The 16,540-nt window shown below is 46.4% G+C and overlaps 1 protein-coding gene across 1 annotated transcript in view; it reads right to left on the minus strand.

Moving 5' to 3' along the window:
• The window catches only part of LOC119172950 (protein strawberry notch homolog 1-like), a 66,670-nt gene that overhangs the window by 17,822 nt on the left and 32,308 nt on the right, over positions 1-16,540 (minus strand). Inside the window, exons 8-13 of the mRNA XM_037424092.2 lie at positions 11,189-11,350; positions 9,553-9,688; positions 6,817-6,962; positions 5,285-5,398; positions 1,047-1,229; positions 308-405 (exon numbers count right to left, since the gene is read on the minus strand). Of these exons, the coding sequence (XP_037279989.2) occupies positions 308-405; positions 1,047-1,229; positions 5,285-5,398; positions 6,817-6,962; positions 9,553-9,688; positions 11,189-11,350 (839 nt within the window). The remainder of the gene's footprint in view (positions 1-307; positions 406-1,046; positions 1,230-5,284; positions 5,399-6,816; positions 6,963-9,552; positions 9,689-11,188; positions 11,351-16,540) is intronic.

Consider the following 16,540-nt stretch of genomic DNA (forward strand, 5'->3'; position numbering starts at 1 on the left):
CTAAGCGTGAACCCGCGGTGATCATCCGCTGCAGTTAGTAGCGGGGTCACCATAACGCCATTCCACGATACTCCTAACCCCCCTCATCATTCACTTGGCCAGTTATTTTGATTTCCTACAGTCACTGGCAGAGAACTCTATGGTAATTATCAGTAAGTTTACTTTTACTGACAAGGATGAGAGCGATGTTCAGTCTTTCAGGCTCCCCATAGCACTAAGAAAAGATATGGAAGAGAATGTTATTGTATACAAGTCACCACAGGAACCACGCACAACATAAGACAGACATTTTTGTCATTGCACTCACTTGGCCGTAGAGACAAAGTCTGAGAGTTCACCGCCTTGTTCCTCTAGCTGTTCCAGTGTCCTAGCCTCCCCTGTGGACTGCAGGCCAATCACCACGCACTGAAGGAAGAAACACATGAACATCTTGCGTGACATCCACACTCAAAATGTTCAGCGCTTTTACTACAAGCGTCTCATCATTACATTTTAGACTAGCAGTGTCTTGGTCACAGTTGTCTAAGACCAAGACACTTCACAGGTCCCTAAACAAGCCTACCCAAGTGAGGGTCAGAAAATTCAGCATTGGCACTTGCATGCAGTTTCTGACTAGCTCCATATTACCGCAGTTTACAATGTCCACACAGGCCAGGTTCTGCCATGTCCTTTTACAAAAACACAAAGGCCAGACTTCTTCGGAGAAAAGATATGCCAGTGGGATAACAATACAGTAGAACCCCTTTATAAGAAGCATGCTCCGGGCAGCAATTGCTGTCTTTTATATGAGATGTCTCTTATAAGCAGGTACCATGTATGCATTTTCTTATCAAGCCATATCTTATTATAAGCACACTGGTGTTTCTTATACCCATTTGTCTCTTTAACAGTGCCTCTTCTAAAGAGGTTCGACTGTATTACAACCGGGCAAGCCTGTCCCAGTTATCCACGAGTTCCACGCAAACTTAAGAATCCTATCACAATTGGTGAAGCACAAGGAATTGCGGATAACGCGCACTTGTGCTCGTGGGTAATCCACTGCTCACCTTGTCATTTTTGACAGCCTCTCGGGCCAGGGACACCACGTGCGGTACCTTCGAAGCGATGCAGAGGTACTTGAAGAAACGCTGGTGCGAGGCCCAGAACTGGCCCCACATAGTCTTCTTGATGCGCGAATCACCCTCCATCAGCTCAGCTGCCTCTTGGAACATTGCACGAGCATCCACCCACTGCACAACAGCAAACAACCACTAAGAGAGGCACAAGGTTGCAATGACCACTGTCGGCCTGGCCGCATGCAGATGTCAAGTGAAACAGGCAATTATTTTCCAATCACTTAGCTTTTCAGATTTGATTGATTGATATGTGGTGTTTAACGTCCCAAAACCACCATATGATTATGAGAGATGCCGTAGTGGAGGACTCTGGAAATTTAGACCACCTGGGGTTCTTTAACATGCACCCAAATCTGAGCACACCGGCCTACAGAATTTTCGCCTCCATCGAAAATGCAGCCACTGCAGCCGGGATTCGATCCAGCGACCTGCAGATCAACAGCCCAGTACCTTAGCCACTAGAGCACCGAGGCAGGGCACTTTTCGGATGCGATTACTTTTGATATTACTAGAACAACACCATCTCCTACTCCACAGACATAACTCATGGGATCCGAAATTTCAAGCTCCTTACAATGAGACATTGAAGTTTGTAGTTCGCCTATACAACCACAAGCCAATAAAGCCACTGGGCTTAAGGGGAGACGCTCCTCGAAAGCACTTTTTTTTTGTTATTCAACTTAGAGCTTCAGAAATTGGACCACTGATGCAGTTTTTCCTCCTGATTCCAAATCTGTAATCAGTTTTTACATAAGTGCAATAGTTTGGGAGTTGTGTTTCAAGTAATGGTGAAACTTGATAAGTTTTCCGGGAACTTTCGCGCATACTAAATGTTCATGCAGAGAGTTGTTCAATGGCTCCTTTTGCTCCCTATTAGCCATAGAGTGCCGATATCTAGCTAGAAATTGTGCTCCAACTTTGAAACTATGAAAAAAACATCTGTGTAGCAAACTACCCTTTTTTTTCCACTCGACCACCATTAAATTTATTAATAGATATTTACAGCTGATAGGTTGTGCTGATTCAAGTAGATATCGGCACCCTACGCACTCTCCTCAATGTGTGTGCCAAATTTCGTCGTCGTATGACCATTCTAAGTGCCCGAAACACTTCCCGCAAAAAATGCAAATTGGCCAAAATTGCGAAATGAGAAAAACGCGTTTGAAAGTTTGAAAGTCTGTATTTACAAAAATGAAAAACGCAGTAGCACGAAACTTGTGCTGAACACATACACACATGTCCAGAGGGAATATCAGTTGTCTAAAACTCTCCAGCACCGTAGGTTTTCCCTTCCCGGCTGGTGCGGCAGGACTCTTCCACCCGGGCCCTCTTGGCTGCACTGCGACGGTGTGCCCTCGCCTCAGCGGTCTGACGCACATTCATCTTGTGCATGCGCATGCTGTCTCGGCGGTCGCTGAGGGTAACCAGGGCCTCCGAAGGAAGCACCCCAAGCTCTTCCAGCACCTTTTCAAAGCTCGCGTGGCCCCGGTTGAACCACAGGACTGCAATGGCTGTGGCTGTTTCCACAGCAGTCCGGGAAGCAAACCGGGTCTTTGGACACAGCAGCCATATTTTGCTGTTCAGGGACTCGGCCGCGTTCTGTGTCTTGCCGTGGAGGCACCGGGCAAGCAGCTTCGCATCTGTGAGACGCTTGTAGATTGGGAGGACTGCCAAACCCTGGGCCTTGGTCAGGAGGGGGGTGTGGCACGGTGCAGGCTGGCCCTGCGCCTCAGCACGTCGGTGCTTGCACCACGAGTCTGGGCCTGCAGGACAGAACTTGTGACTTCCAGCACCGTCTGTTGAGCACGAGTGCAAACATGAGGCCCATATGGCAGTGTACATCTTGTGGACATTTCCCCGATTGTTCACAATGGCCACCTGAAAGTAAGTTTGAAGCTTCTGGATGGTGGTCTCCTTCAGCTTCTCCCCTCGTGGAAGTGGCGTTGGCAGCTTCCGCAGGCCGGTGCCCAGACGTTTCGCCACGTGGTTGGTGCACTCCTCTTTTTCAATTGGAGTGTCAGGGTACACGTTGGCATCACAGACCCCGTTGTAGGCCTTGCTGTCTCCATCGCTTAGGAAGATGGTGAACCGCAGGGGTGTCTCATAGTCCACAGTCCTCTGCCAAATGCGCACTGCAGCTTCGGCCTCCATGGCATGCGAAGAACAGTCGCAATTCTTCTCACAAACGGGATGATGAAACGCCTGCCATGTTTCTTCATCGCCTCCCATGTCGTTATGCAAACTGCACGCCAGGCAGAAGTTGGAAAGCACTTCATAGTCCAGGCACAAACCAGTGTCCAAGGACACTACAGTTCCCACACCATTGTGGCTTTTGTGGCCTCTTTTTTGCCATGTGCCGTCAAACATGACTGGCACGTCACTGTTACCAGCCACCTCTTTGGTGACGCTGCGTGCCCTTTGCATGTTTTCACAGACAGCCTTCACTGCCGCACTGTGAATCTTTTTGCCGATAGCATGGAAGGTCTTATGGTGCATAGGGTTTGGCAATCCAACTACTGCACAAAATCGTGAAAGTTGCTCATGCCCGATACCGACGGCACGCGCTGCAAGCACCACTTTCAGGTTCACGGCAAAGGCGTCACGCGAACTCCCGCTGTCGTAGCTTCTGCTTGCACCGCGGCCGCCATCTGACGCGACCCGCTTCGACGAGTACGCGGACGAAAGGATGCTCTCCGAGCACTCCGCATTCTCGCAGTGTAGCTCCAGAAACGCCGAAAGGCCTTTCCGCTTTTTATTCGGTGCCCGAACTGCGAGTTTACTCTCGTGACAAACGGGGCATGCCGCGCCTGCGACGACGGCCGTCAATGCACCCAACTCGCACAGCACTACGCTTTCGGCACGATCGGCATTCGGCCTGACGTCGTTTTCGAATAACGCGATCTTTTTCTGCGATGCACTCACAAAATTCACTGCAGCGTTGATCTCGTCGTCGCAGTTGCCATGGTCGACGTTGCCGTGGTCGATTTTAGGCCTACCGGCCGCTGGCCCGTCGCGGACATTTTCGTTGGCGGTGGCTTTCTTGTACGTCCTCCGCCGCTTCCCTCTGAACTTGTTCTTACTTCTGTATTTCCGATGGTCGGCAACGGCCTTTTTCGGGCTTGCCATCGCACGAAAACAGCGAAAAATAACTCCGGAAAACAGTGAAGCGAACTACGGCAAGAAAACACGGGTGCTGTCAGCCAATGGCGGCCCTGCGTTAGTGGCGCGCGGTTTGAAACGGCGGGAAAAGACTGTTTTTGTTGCTTCTTTTTAGATTTTTCGTGAACGTACGAGACTTCAAGAACCGGGATCGTGGAGAGTAAGGACAACTCTACACGAGCCAGCGGCCGCAATATGGCGGACAGCTCTCTTCGCGGCCCCGCGAGCACGCGAACAGCAGCCCGTTTTGTGTAAATTTCGTGATGCCGCGCGTCACTGCCGCTCACTCAGACGCGTTTTTCACTGACTTCTGATGCTTATTTCGCTGTGATATTTTCAGATGTCAAAATATAATGTATAAAGATGATAAAGCAACAAAAAACAGAAAAGGTGAAATTTGGAAAAAAAACGCGACTTTTCGACCCGCGTCTCCCCTTAACAAAACAAGCCTGCATTTATTTGTTTTACTTTGTATGTTGCTAACAACATCTTAAAACAAATCCTGGTGATTTCTGCAGCCATCAGCCAGCCACTTCCAGACCATGAGACTAGTGGAGGTGCAAAGTCGGAAAGGTTACACCGGCAGTTCACTGTGCGTGTTGAACTTATCCAGCGTGCCTTCTGTCACACACTGAGCCCCCAGGCAATAAGATCAACCTGCTGCGACCAAGTTTAGCGCCACTTATCAACAAGCAGCTTTCAAAGGCTCTGCCACATGTACACATGTGATGTGCAGTGAGAGTGTTACGGCAGTTCTCCAAATATCAGCAGTTTGCAGAAACGCATATGCATGTGCGGCAGGAGAATACCGTTGCCGATTTTCCGGGAAATTGTATTTTAGCCTTCTCAGCAGGCCTTCGAACGAAATATTTTGAACAAAATATTGTACTTCATATAAATCTGCAATACTTTCCTCACAAATGCACAAACAAGAGTGAGAATGGCATACAAACTGCAAATTCTATAACACTCCATAAATCTAAAACAACTCAATTAAGATGAAAACGTACCAGCTTTACAGATTCGTTGTACATGGCAATGAATTGTTTTGCCAGAGGTATTTCATCAATCTTGAAGGATACTCCAGTGAAGCTCAGCTGGCGAGCCATATACATGCCTCTCAACTGCAAGGCAAAACAAAAACTGGGTAAGTGCTTACTGAAAAAGCTGCAAAATGAATATTTTCACAGTGATCGGACAATGAGTAATTATGACAGTCTGGCTGAATTTTATTGTGATAACAATTATATGGACACACTTGACGGGTTTTCAGCATCGCTACCATGTCCCACATAAAGTCCATATTGATAACATAGCCCTTGCATTTATGTTCAGCCACGGCTAAAAGCCCACGAGCAGAGGTGACGCAGCTGAAGCAGAGAGATTGAACGAGCCAGCCCATCTTCACCGCTCAGACAATGCATGCAATTACATCACCCCACTCGGGAAGCCTGCCGTCACGCTGTTCTGTGTACACTGCAACCTGCAATCTCCAGCACCAAGCGTTTTTTAAGCACCCGTAATGACACACCTTGTTAATTTCGTGCCACTACCATCGGTGAAGACAGCCCATGCACCTGGCAAGACATCACTTATGGCAACACAGGATTGTTGCTGAATGCATCGATGTATCAGGGAGACAACACTCCCGGCACAAAGCATTAGTACAGTTGGCACAATGCAAGCCACCCATTGTCCACACCTCACAATTAAATTTCGACAACATAATTCAGACGTACAGTCATCCAATAAAATAATGCACTATTAAATATAATTTTCAAGAAAACACGGGTATGCGCTGCACCTAGAGCTTTCCACTCAAATAAAGAAAGAGAGAAAAGGCCTTGCTGGTACACAAAGGTTTACAAAGTAAATAATCGTATTGATTATCAAGGGACAGTAAACCCACAAGTTTCATTCCCTAACCAGAAAGCATGGCAAACATTTATGTTTTCTTAGGCAGAATCGATTACAATAGAAACCTGGAATGCCCATTAATATGTTTCTGATAAGTGCTAACAACATAATTGATTGATTGATATGTGGGGTTTAACGTCCCAAAACCACTATATGATTATGAGAGACGCCGTAGTGGAGGGCTCCGGAAATTTAGACCACCTGGGGTTCTTTTACGTGCACCCAAATCTGAGCACACGGGCCTACAACATTTCCGCCTCCATCGGAAATGCAGCCGCCGCAGCCGGGATTCGAACCCGCGCCCTGCGGGTCAGTAGCCGAGTACCTTAGCCACTAGACCACCGCGGCGGGGCGTGCTAACAACATAAAACTTAGCTGGCATGTCAACCCACTCGTGTCGTGTGCCTGGTTATTCGAAGTTCAGCGTCCATAATTTTATAAGTAAACTGCCAAAGAAAAGACATCCTTCGCAGTGGCCAGCGAATTCGTAAGATACTGTTTTCAGCTTTCTTTCTAAATCAGGGAAGCACAGGTGCACGTAACAGGCCATCAGCTTCTCAGTACAACTAGGGGAAACGGAAATCCAGCACACAGCCTCACAAAGCTCTGCATTCTAAAGGCTCACCTTCATGTCCATGGCGACCAACTCCATGGCCCCAACGCCTCGCTTTTCGACAGCTGAAATGAAATCCGAGAACTCCCGGAACGGTGTTCCCTCACCCCAGATGCCTAGGCGAGTCATGTAGGCCATGTTCTTTGGCTCGGAGGCACCTGCAGAGAAAACACACATCCAACCGTGGCAAAAAGTCACCTTGCCGGCTGAGAAGTCTCACCCTTCCAAGGTAGCAAACTCAACACAACAGCAATGTCTAAAGTTATCGTAAAAAATCCCGAGCAAGACTCCTCCTAAGGTGAAAAATTTGTAGGGGGGGGGGGGGGGATGTCTAGTTTGGTCTAGATCAAAACTGAATATGGCAACAGAGGAGCCACTAAGAATTCAAAGTGCACACCAGTGCTTCTAATGAAAAGTGTTTATGAATAGACATGCATTTACTATTTTTACTGATCCAGAGGGAATCCTTGTGCAAAGTTTCAAGAGTTATAATAAGGGGGGTAAAAGATCATCTTCAAATTTTCTGACAATTTGTGACAACTAGAAATGCAACCCTGAGGCAGCACACTGTGAGAGTACAAAAAAAACATCCACTTATTATCTACCACAGATTCGTTGAAATTGGGTCACTGGAAACCATTTAGAGCACTGCTGCAGGATTCTGTATTAAATAAAATGGCGGAAAAAACAAAGGTAGCAAATGAGGGCGTGGGGGCTTGCTCGGTCATTGGGCGCATATTTTGCAGAGGATTTTATGGTCGGTTTGTTTTAAACTTGAGCGTCTACTTTCATCTATATGCAACACCAATACCGCTGTAGCCACACTCCAACATGCACAAATGTCTGCCCCAATACAGAAAGCCTAACAAATGTGGCCGAAAAGTTAAGGTGCCCACTGCCTCGGCTTGGGGCACAATGCACTGGTTGAAACTTTATTAGCAATTAAACATAATCCTTATCAGCTTATTACACACTGGAGACAAGCCCAGGCAAAGCTGGCAAAGAATAAATAACTCAGTTTATTACACACTGGAGACAAGCCCAAGCAAAGCTGGCAAAGAATATATAGCAACATATGTATAACATTTCCGCATGGTAGGCAAAATAAGAAACAAGCATAGAAAGCATATTCAATGTAAGCATTAACTAAGTTTTACTCCATTATATTCTACTATTGTTCAAGGAAAGAATGCCACAAATGGCAGTGCCATGAAGATGTATCAAAACACTGAATATAAGACAGTGTATTACACTCTCCCTAGCCCGAAAAAGAAGGAAATCACACCACATTTATTAGAGTTTTTTTTTTTCCATCAACTTGTAGAAATTTTTACAAATAAAATGGTACCATTCTTTTTAATTCAATGGGGTTCCTTTATTTCACTAAGTGCAAAAGAAGGACAACTAGAAGTTGCCTTCACTGCATGGAAATACAATGAAAGGCGCTTTGCCAATACTGCCAGGCACATACACATCAAGGGAAAGGGTTTGCACTTATTCATTTCCATCCCCCCCCCCCTTGCACTACAAGAAAAAAAGTGAGGGAAGGGGGGGGGGGGGGTCCGTAAACATCGACACTGCTGTCTTACAATGGCTGGAAGTGGGCAAATACTCAAGGGTAGGGTTTCCCAACTACAGTAGGCAAGATGCAAAGGGGGGCGAAAATACTCATATGTCCTAAAATTTTGTGTCATCAGAACAACTAGCAAAATCTATTTGTTCCAAAAGAACTTGCGTATATCTTCCTGGGACACACGTGAACGGATGGGACGGCGCAGCCGTCTGCTGGGAAAGCGCGGGTCAAAGTTTCGCTTGACGCCTACTGAAAACTGAATGCAAAGGTATAGCCAAAGTATGCAGATCAACAGGAACAATGGTACTAGATTATTTCAACAGGAAAGCCAAAACACTTGTAGCCTTTTTTACATCTTTATTGCCTTTGACCTACCGCTGTGTTAGCCGTGTGCCCTCGGCTAGTCATCGCGTCGCCACAACCGCCATTTCGTGCACGTGCCCTCAAAACAGTCGTTTTTAGCTATCTACGACTGCATCTGCCTCGATTTCGTCCAGAGTGTTTGTAGAAAGCAATGTTGCTTTGACTGGTCGAGTGTGCGATGCACGTGCACTTTTGGAGTTCTGTCAGTTATGCCGTCGCCATACATGATCATGTCAAGAGCGACTGCAGTTTTGTCTACAGCAATTATGGCAAACAAAAACACAGTTCTGACGGTACTTGTGTTGGCTGCGCGCGACCTTCCAAAGCTTCTAGCATGCTGCTATTCGGTACTAAAGTTCATACGACTTGCCGCGACGAGGAAGTGTTCAGAACATCTGAATTTTGGCTCGATGAACATGAATCCGGCTAGGAAACTTCACGAATTCATATATGCCGGTTTCGCATCACTGTGATACCACTGTGCGTTCAGACGAACGCCTCCCACATTCATTTACAATAAAATGCAATGGATAAACAAAAAGCCTGGATTGGATGAGGCTGAAATTTTGTCAATGCGGCCAGATCATGCACAGAAATTTTGAATTTTGGGAGGTTTTCCTAACAACTGTACAAACAAACAAACTGATCGACCTGAGACTTGGAAGGTATTGAAATGGCCCTACGATGACAAGTATGGCCATCTATGATGAGTATAGTACACACCACCGGTTATTTGGTACAAAATCTCATGACTATACTTGACAACCAAAGTGAAATGGTTAAAAAGAATGCTAGGTTGGCCAGTCACTGACCTGTAGCACTGGCATAGACCACTCGTGCCTTGGGAAGCTTGTTCTGCAGTTCTAGCACAGTGAGGCCAGTCTTGGTTGGTTTGGAGGAGCCCACGGGACACAAGTTTTTGGCTTTGTGGCACTCGTCAAATACAATCTGACCGTGCAGTCAAGGAGCCCAAAAAATGATGCTAGCACTGCACAGAGAACCTACTATAAAGAACATTATCAACAAATGTTACAATAATCTGACAGATATGTTCTTGGTGAAATATGCATTAAGCATAGAAGTCAAACACAAGACCAATCAAACTAGAGCAGGCTGTTCCATGCAGCGATAACATTTAAAAAAACATTCACTGACCCATATTCTGCTGTAGCTTTCTCAAGAACCCGAGTGCCAGACAACTTATGCACACGGTACATGCTAAAGATCTCTTCATGGCCTAAACACCATGCCGATGAAAGCTCTCTAGATGTTACCCCGTCTCTCTCAGAACTGGTGTCAAGCTACAAACACTTCTGAAAAGGCACCGCCAATTGAACCACACACCTTGAAATGCACTTCCAAGAGCAAAAGTAGAGGCGGTAATTTCACTAGCTTAGAAACTTTTCTGCATACAGTCATTCAAACAAAATGCACCATTCGCAATCTTCCACCACCATACTTCTGACGGAACGTTCATGTACGAACAAGATTGTGAGGCATGCCATAGTGGGGCCTCAGGATTAAGTTGGACTATTTGGGGTTCATTTTGACGTACGACTATAGTTGAGTAAAACATTTTTAAGACAGTGGTATCTCCGCCTTGAAGGCACGAGCACAAAGGCCAGCCCTAATGTGTGCCTAATCTTAAACTGTCGTTTCGTCATGAACAGGATCGAAAATTCAAGAGAGCTAGAAAGTGTGCAATTAACAATAGATTGTACTAAGGCTTTCAAAGCACATATGCACAAGCATAACACCACACAGTACTGAATACAACAGTTACAGAAAGGGATACATATTAGTGCAAACAAATAAAACTCAAGAAAGAAATAATAGGAAGCAGAAAAATGAAATTATAAAAGAACAGTTTATTGAAAAAGTGAAGGCACAGGAACAGAACAGTTGTGTGCGAGCATGTCAGTATAGGCAAAAGGTAATCGCAAAGACACATCACTCACTTTCAATAAAATACAAAAACAAAGCAAACAGCAGTGTCACTACTATTGCAACGCGTGTTTCTTTCCTTAAAATGTGAAAAGCCTCGAATAACTTCAGAATCTTCCAACTTTACTATACTCCCTATTACTACAAAAAAAAATTCTTAATTCAACTGTCGTTAATTAAAAAAAAAAAAAATCGAGCGTATTCTCCAGTCCCAGCCTTTGTATACCTTGCCGTCGCTCTCATTAATATGGTCATATTTGACTACAACATGGTTATATTAAACAATTTTGGGCGTGCAACAAGCATGAAGCGCTGCATATGTTCGGCGCAAGAGTGGAAATGACTTTCCAGGCTAGTCCGCATTTCCAAATTTTTTTTCCTACAATCCTGTAACCTTTTACTGCGTTTCCTTTGAGTCTTTGTTACTTTGTACTAATATGTATCCCTTTAACATCAGCAGATTTGACCAGAAACAAATATTACTCAAACAGTAATGAAGGATACAACTCCGTCGAAATCATCGCCACACCAGTGCAGGAGCTGCTTGAGCCGCGTCTTGTACTTGCCACCACCTTGGCTTTCACCAATCAGAGACGAGTACGTGGAAAATATGACGCCCTTCTTCACGCTGCCATTCACCTTGGAGGAGATCTTCGCGTATTTGAACTGCAATGCCCAAATACCACGTCGTGCTTCAGAAGCGTCCCAAGCGAACCTTGGTCATATTCAAGATGAAAAATCAATCAATAAAAATGCATTACTCAAGCCGCAGTCAGTCATGTGAGAGAAGCTCCCATGTAACTTCTTCAAAGATGCAACAGTCTAACAATATTGTGCAATCGCAAACTTTTTAAAGCAATTTTGAGAATAGAACAATGAAAACGCTTGCACACAAATTTCTTGTAAAGAAGCTACATACAGTCGAATCTCATTAACTCGGACACGCTTAATTCAAACTTCCAGTTCATTCGAACTCACGCTAAAGTCCCATCAAAGCTATGTGTATTCCAATTGGCAAAAACGCCTTGTAATCCGAGCGGGCAAGCACTTACGACGGTATATTCGAGCCTATCGCGCTCCGAAAATGCTCACAGCCCAACGCCCTATCCCGGGATGGCCACTCTGACACCTCAACGCTGCCCGCGAAGGAAAATAAAAGGAAAGAAAAGGCTGCAGCGGAATGTTTGCACTCCCTCAAATGCTGATGTACGACGCGCCTGTGCCACGCTTCTCCCTTTTTTTGTCCCTGCCACATAAGACCCTTCTTCTTTTAACGCAACGCGCGAAGGGAGAGAGAAAAAAAAAAGAAAGCTGTCGCAGAGCGTTGGCTTTCTCTCACGCGTCGCCAGTGCCACGCATTCCCCTTTCTCATCCCTGCCACGCAGACCGTTCTCCTTTCAACGACGCACGCGAAGAAAAAAAAAACCTGTCATGAAGTGTTGAGGTCCATTCATTTCACCTGCACTTCGTGAACCGCAGTATTCGTTTTAAAAAAATGCAGCTGTCGTGCAAGGTCAGTTCACGAATTCCCTGCACCTGCTCGTGAGATAGTGCCGAGTCTGTGCAGCACAAGATGGCTGCAGCTGCAGCAGACGACACAGCCGATCGCATTCGAGTCTGTTTTAGCGATGAGCAACAATTAAGACAGTGAAAATTTTTCAGCAGACACATGCCAAACAACGTAAGCGGCGCAGTCTTTTTTGAAGCACAGCCTCGACAACCCTCGAGACAGCCGATGAGTAGCATAGGCCTTGCACGACACCTGCACTCTCGTATTCATTTCTGCGTCTCGTCGCTGCTGCATTATTTGAAACGTCACCTACATGAAGACAGCACCGAGACGGCACCACTGTGAACTAGTTCTGGAAGTGCAGGGTTAATTAAATGGATCTTCAGTTCTTTTTCAAATGCCGATCTGCTTCTCTCTGCGTCGAAACTCTCCTCCTTTCTTGTTACTTGCTGGCCACACTGCGGCTGCGTAGCGGAGACACAGTCGTTTTGTTGTAGTCTTTGGAGAGTGTCGGCTCTGGACATTGTCGCTCGCAACTTCTTTTGCCAGGAAAATGCTGAAGCCGAAGTAGATATGCTTTGCAAGCTGCAAGCAAAATTGACTCGCTGATAGGCAAACGTGTGCAGACGTGCATCACCGATTACTTCAATTAATGATGGATGTCCTTTGATTCATGAATAAATGTAAGTCTTCTGAAACTTCCCCCTCATGCGTTAGCTCAATGCACATGCGCCACTGCATGGTGAGTCCTCCGTTCATTTAGCTTTTATTAATTCGAACTTCCTTAAGGCCCAAACTCCATAAGCGCGAAAATGCACACGACAGCGACGAGCGACGAAACAGGGCGTTCGCGCGACGTGTCGCGTGCTCGTTTTCGCGCGATCGCTCGGTTCTCCAGATTTGGAAACCGTCGCTCATCGCCCGGAAGTGCTGGGCTCAAGCAGCCAATAGCGAAATACCGGAAAAGACGAAGACTACATAGGTGCACGTGACCCTGCCCGAGTCACGTATGCGCAACAAGAAATAACGCAATGTATATTACGCATGCGCATATATAGAATGCTGCAAGGCAATAATAAACACTTTCCTTTCCATTACACAACAACATATCTTATTTTTAAATTGGAAACCGCTCGCTACGCGGTTTTCTTGGTGCGAGTTGACGGCCTCATGCCAGCAACAGTGGAATTCGCTCGCCGAAGCCGTCGCGTGAATGAGGTTTGCCTGCGCTAGCGACTGATCGCGCAACGCCGATCTACGTCGCGTCGCTCGTCGCTGTCGCGTGCATTTTCATGCTTATGGGGTTTGGGCTTTAAGGGGGGACGCGACACTTGTGGGGTCTTGAAATGGTGAGCACCACGCTCTTGGAGTGAACAGACACAGCAGATGCGGTCGGTCCAAACCAAACCAAACTAAAAGACATTTATTTTACTGCTTTAGAACGACAATATCGTCGCCGAATTATTATAACATAAATCGAGATCAACACGCTAGGGCATCCTTACACAAACACTCCAAAACACACTTAAGGAGGCGTCGTCAACGCTCGACTTACCACGAGGGCCCTTGACCTGCAACCTGCGGTGCCACGCATCGGTGACCCACGCTAGAGAAATGTTCGCGGCAACCGCCACGCGCAGAAGAGACTCGCTCAACTCTCTCGCCCGCCACTAAGGCTTGCCTTCTGCCAGGGATTATACCATGATGATGAAGATAGTGGTGATCAATGCTCCCGAACACAACGCCACCTACCACCCGGTAGTTGTAACCCGAAATGCGGCTTTTGGGCGAGACATGTGCGCAATGCAGCGCAAACAACTTTACAGGGGGTGTCGGCACTCTTGCACATTTAGAAGTGGAAAATCGGCCCAAAATTTGAATTTTCTCTCTCGCTATTTTCACGTTCCCGATGCCCTTCTGCATCTATCAGCAAAGTTTGGCTTCGAAATTCCACTTATTGTTCAAGTTATAACCCATAAAAAGAGCAACTTCGCTCAAGCGGACCGTTAAATTGAAGTGTAAACTAGCAGTACTTACACCGCCGAAGGCATGCGAAGTACGCGTTCCGCCAGCGCCATTGTCTTGTTGGAAAGGTCGCGTTTATAGCTTTTTTTTTCTTTTCCAGTAGACAACTATGTGCCCCTCGCAAAAGCAAAAAACCGAAGTGAAAATCACGCGCAGCGCATGATTCCTTTGGTTGCTTGACGCACGTGACCAAAATGGAGTTTCCCGATAATTTGCTGGCAGTGTTCGCCGTCGTTTTGAAAGGGTATCGCCCTTGTGAAGGTGTCGTGACTCGTATACCTGCTAGTGCGTCTCGCAATGCCGGACGGTGCAAAAAAGTTCCAATCACAACATCATTTTCGCCGTTAAGGGGGGATGCTACCCCTTCCAAAAACTCTTTTATTTTTGCGAGTACCTCAGTCAAATTTGGAGAGCCTATGTAGATTTTACTGCTGATTTCAAAAATCTAATTCTTTTTTTGCTGTGACAATTAGTTTTAAAGATATAATGAACAGCGACTTTTTCAATTAAGGCCTAATTAGCTAATTAACTGTAACTTGGATATTGATGTGCAACCTATAGAACCAATTCGGTATGTTCACAGTGTGCAATAAAGTATAAATCATTGTTCTGGGCTATTTCGAAGCAAAGTTGTGGGATGTTGAATATGACATGAAAAATTTCCCCACCTACATTTGAAACAAAAGATCCATTTAGAGAATTTTCTCCAAAAATTATTACAATAAAACTTACTTTACGACACATCCCCTGCATTTATCTTCGAAACAAAAAAGAAATCGTAATGATAACCCAGATAGAACAAGAGATATTGCTCCGGCATAATGGGAAGCACATGAAAATTGTCGTTTTGAGAAATCGAGAAAAAACGTGGGCACACATTTTTACTGCAGAAGATGCAACAAGACAACCTCAAAACGCACCAGAAGCATAGTCTGAATGCATTCTGTGCTCATGCCTCCTCTTCACTAGCTTCCGGAGTGCCAATGAAGCTGTTCTTTTCTTGTTGGAGACAATGCTGCGATGGTGGTCTTTTTCTCTCGCTCTCCTGGCACCAGTACTTGTCGCATTCATGTCCATTTCACCTAAGATTGCCGTTGCAGAATTCAAATTGCCCGTGTTGAAGCGCAGCACTGCTTCTGCAACAGCTGCTTCAACAGCGAACAGGGACGCATGGTGCTCCTTGGTTGCCAAACTCCAGATTACCGAATGTAGGCTCTCGTTGGAGTTCTGCGTTTTGCCGCGTTCGCACCTCTGAAGCAGGGCTCTTTCCGAAAGCCGGGTATAAACCGGTAGTAATGCCTGGGGTCGGGCTCACCCTTTGCTTTTGCGGCATTGTGCCGACACCATGAAGTTTCACCAGCTGGGCACAGACTGTGGTCCGAGCATTCATCAGTGGAGGTGACGTGGCGGTATGTGGCCATCACAGCCTTTTGCATCTCGCCCACGTCACCTTCATGCGATTTCAGAGCCCGGCCATAATATGTGCTCAGCCTGGTGATCAGCTCACCTGTGAGCCTGCCTTTCCCACCAAGGCCTCTTTTCCCATCGCACTTTTGTTTCTGCACCAGGTTTCTCAATGCGGTGCCCATCAGTTTCTGTACATGATTAATACAGTCTTCCTTCTGCACGTCAATGTAACCATACACCTTGGCGTCTTGTATGGCGCAAAATGTCCTAGAGTCTCCATCAGACAGCATAGTTGTGTAGCGCAGGCCATGGCGTTCAAGCGACCTCTGAAATAGAATTAGAGCCGCCTCCACTTCCATTTGCCCCGCTTTGCTGTTCGTATTTTTTTGGCATTTGTGGTTAGCCTTCCATTCTTGATAGCCCTCACTACTAGGCTTTGGGCCCACCTCGCAGCCTAGGCAAAAGTTGGAAAGAACGACGTAGTTCAACACGTAGCCACTAAATAATTCGATAACTGTGCCCACGCCGATGTGGGAAGAATGGCCTCGCGTCTTCCACGTGCCGTCGTAGCTAACGGCAATATTGCCCCGGTGGCCGAAGCACAAGTCATCATAAATTGTTCTAACCTTTTCCGCACATTCGCTCATAGCGGACTCAGCCGCTCGCGTTGCAGCGGGTGCCAGCGTGTTCTTCAAATGCCGCTGAAACGTCTTGCGGTGCATACCGCGGTGTGAGATGCCCATTGTTGCGAAAATATCGTTCATTTTCGTTTGGCCGTTGCCGGTAGCCACCATCGCCCTCGAAGCGAGAAGATTTACCTGAAACGGATTGCACGTTTTCGTGCCGTTCGCGCGGGGCGAAGTCCATTCATTCGCGATCTCGCCGCACCTTTCACACTGCACTAGCACTTTCAC

The sequence above is a fragment of the Rhipicephalus microplus genome, chromosome 3, assembly GCF_043290135.1.
Source record: "Rhipicephalus microplus isolate Deutch F79 chromosome 3, USDA_Rmic, whole genome shotgun sequence".
NCBI lineage: Eukaryota > Metazoa > Arthropoda > Arachnida > Ixodida > Ixodidae > Rhipicephalus > Rhipicephalus microplus.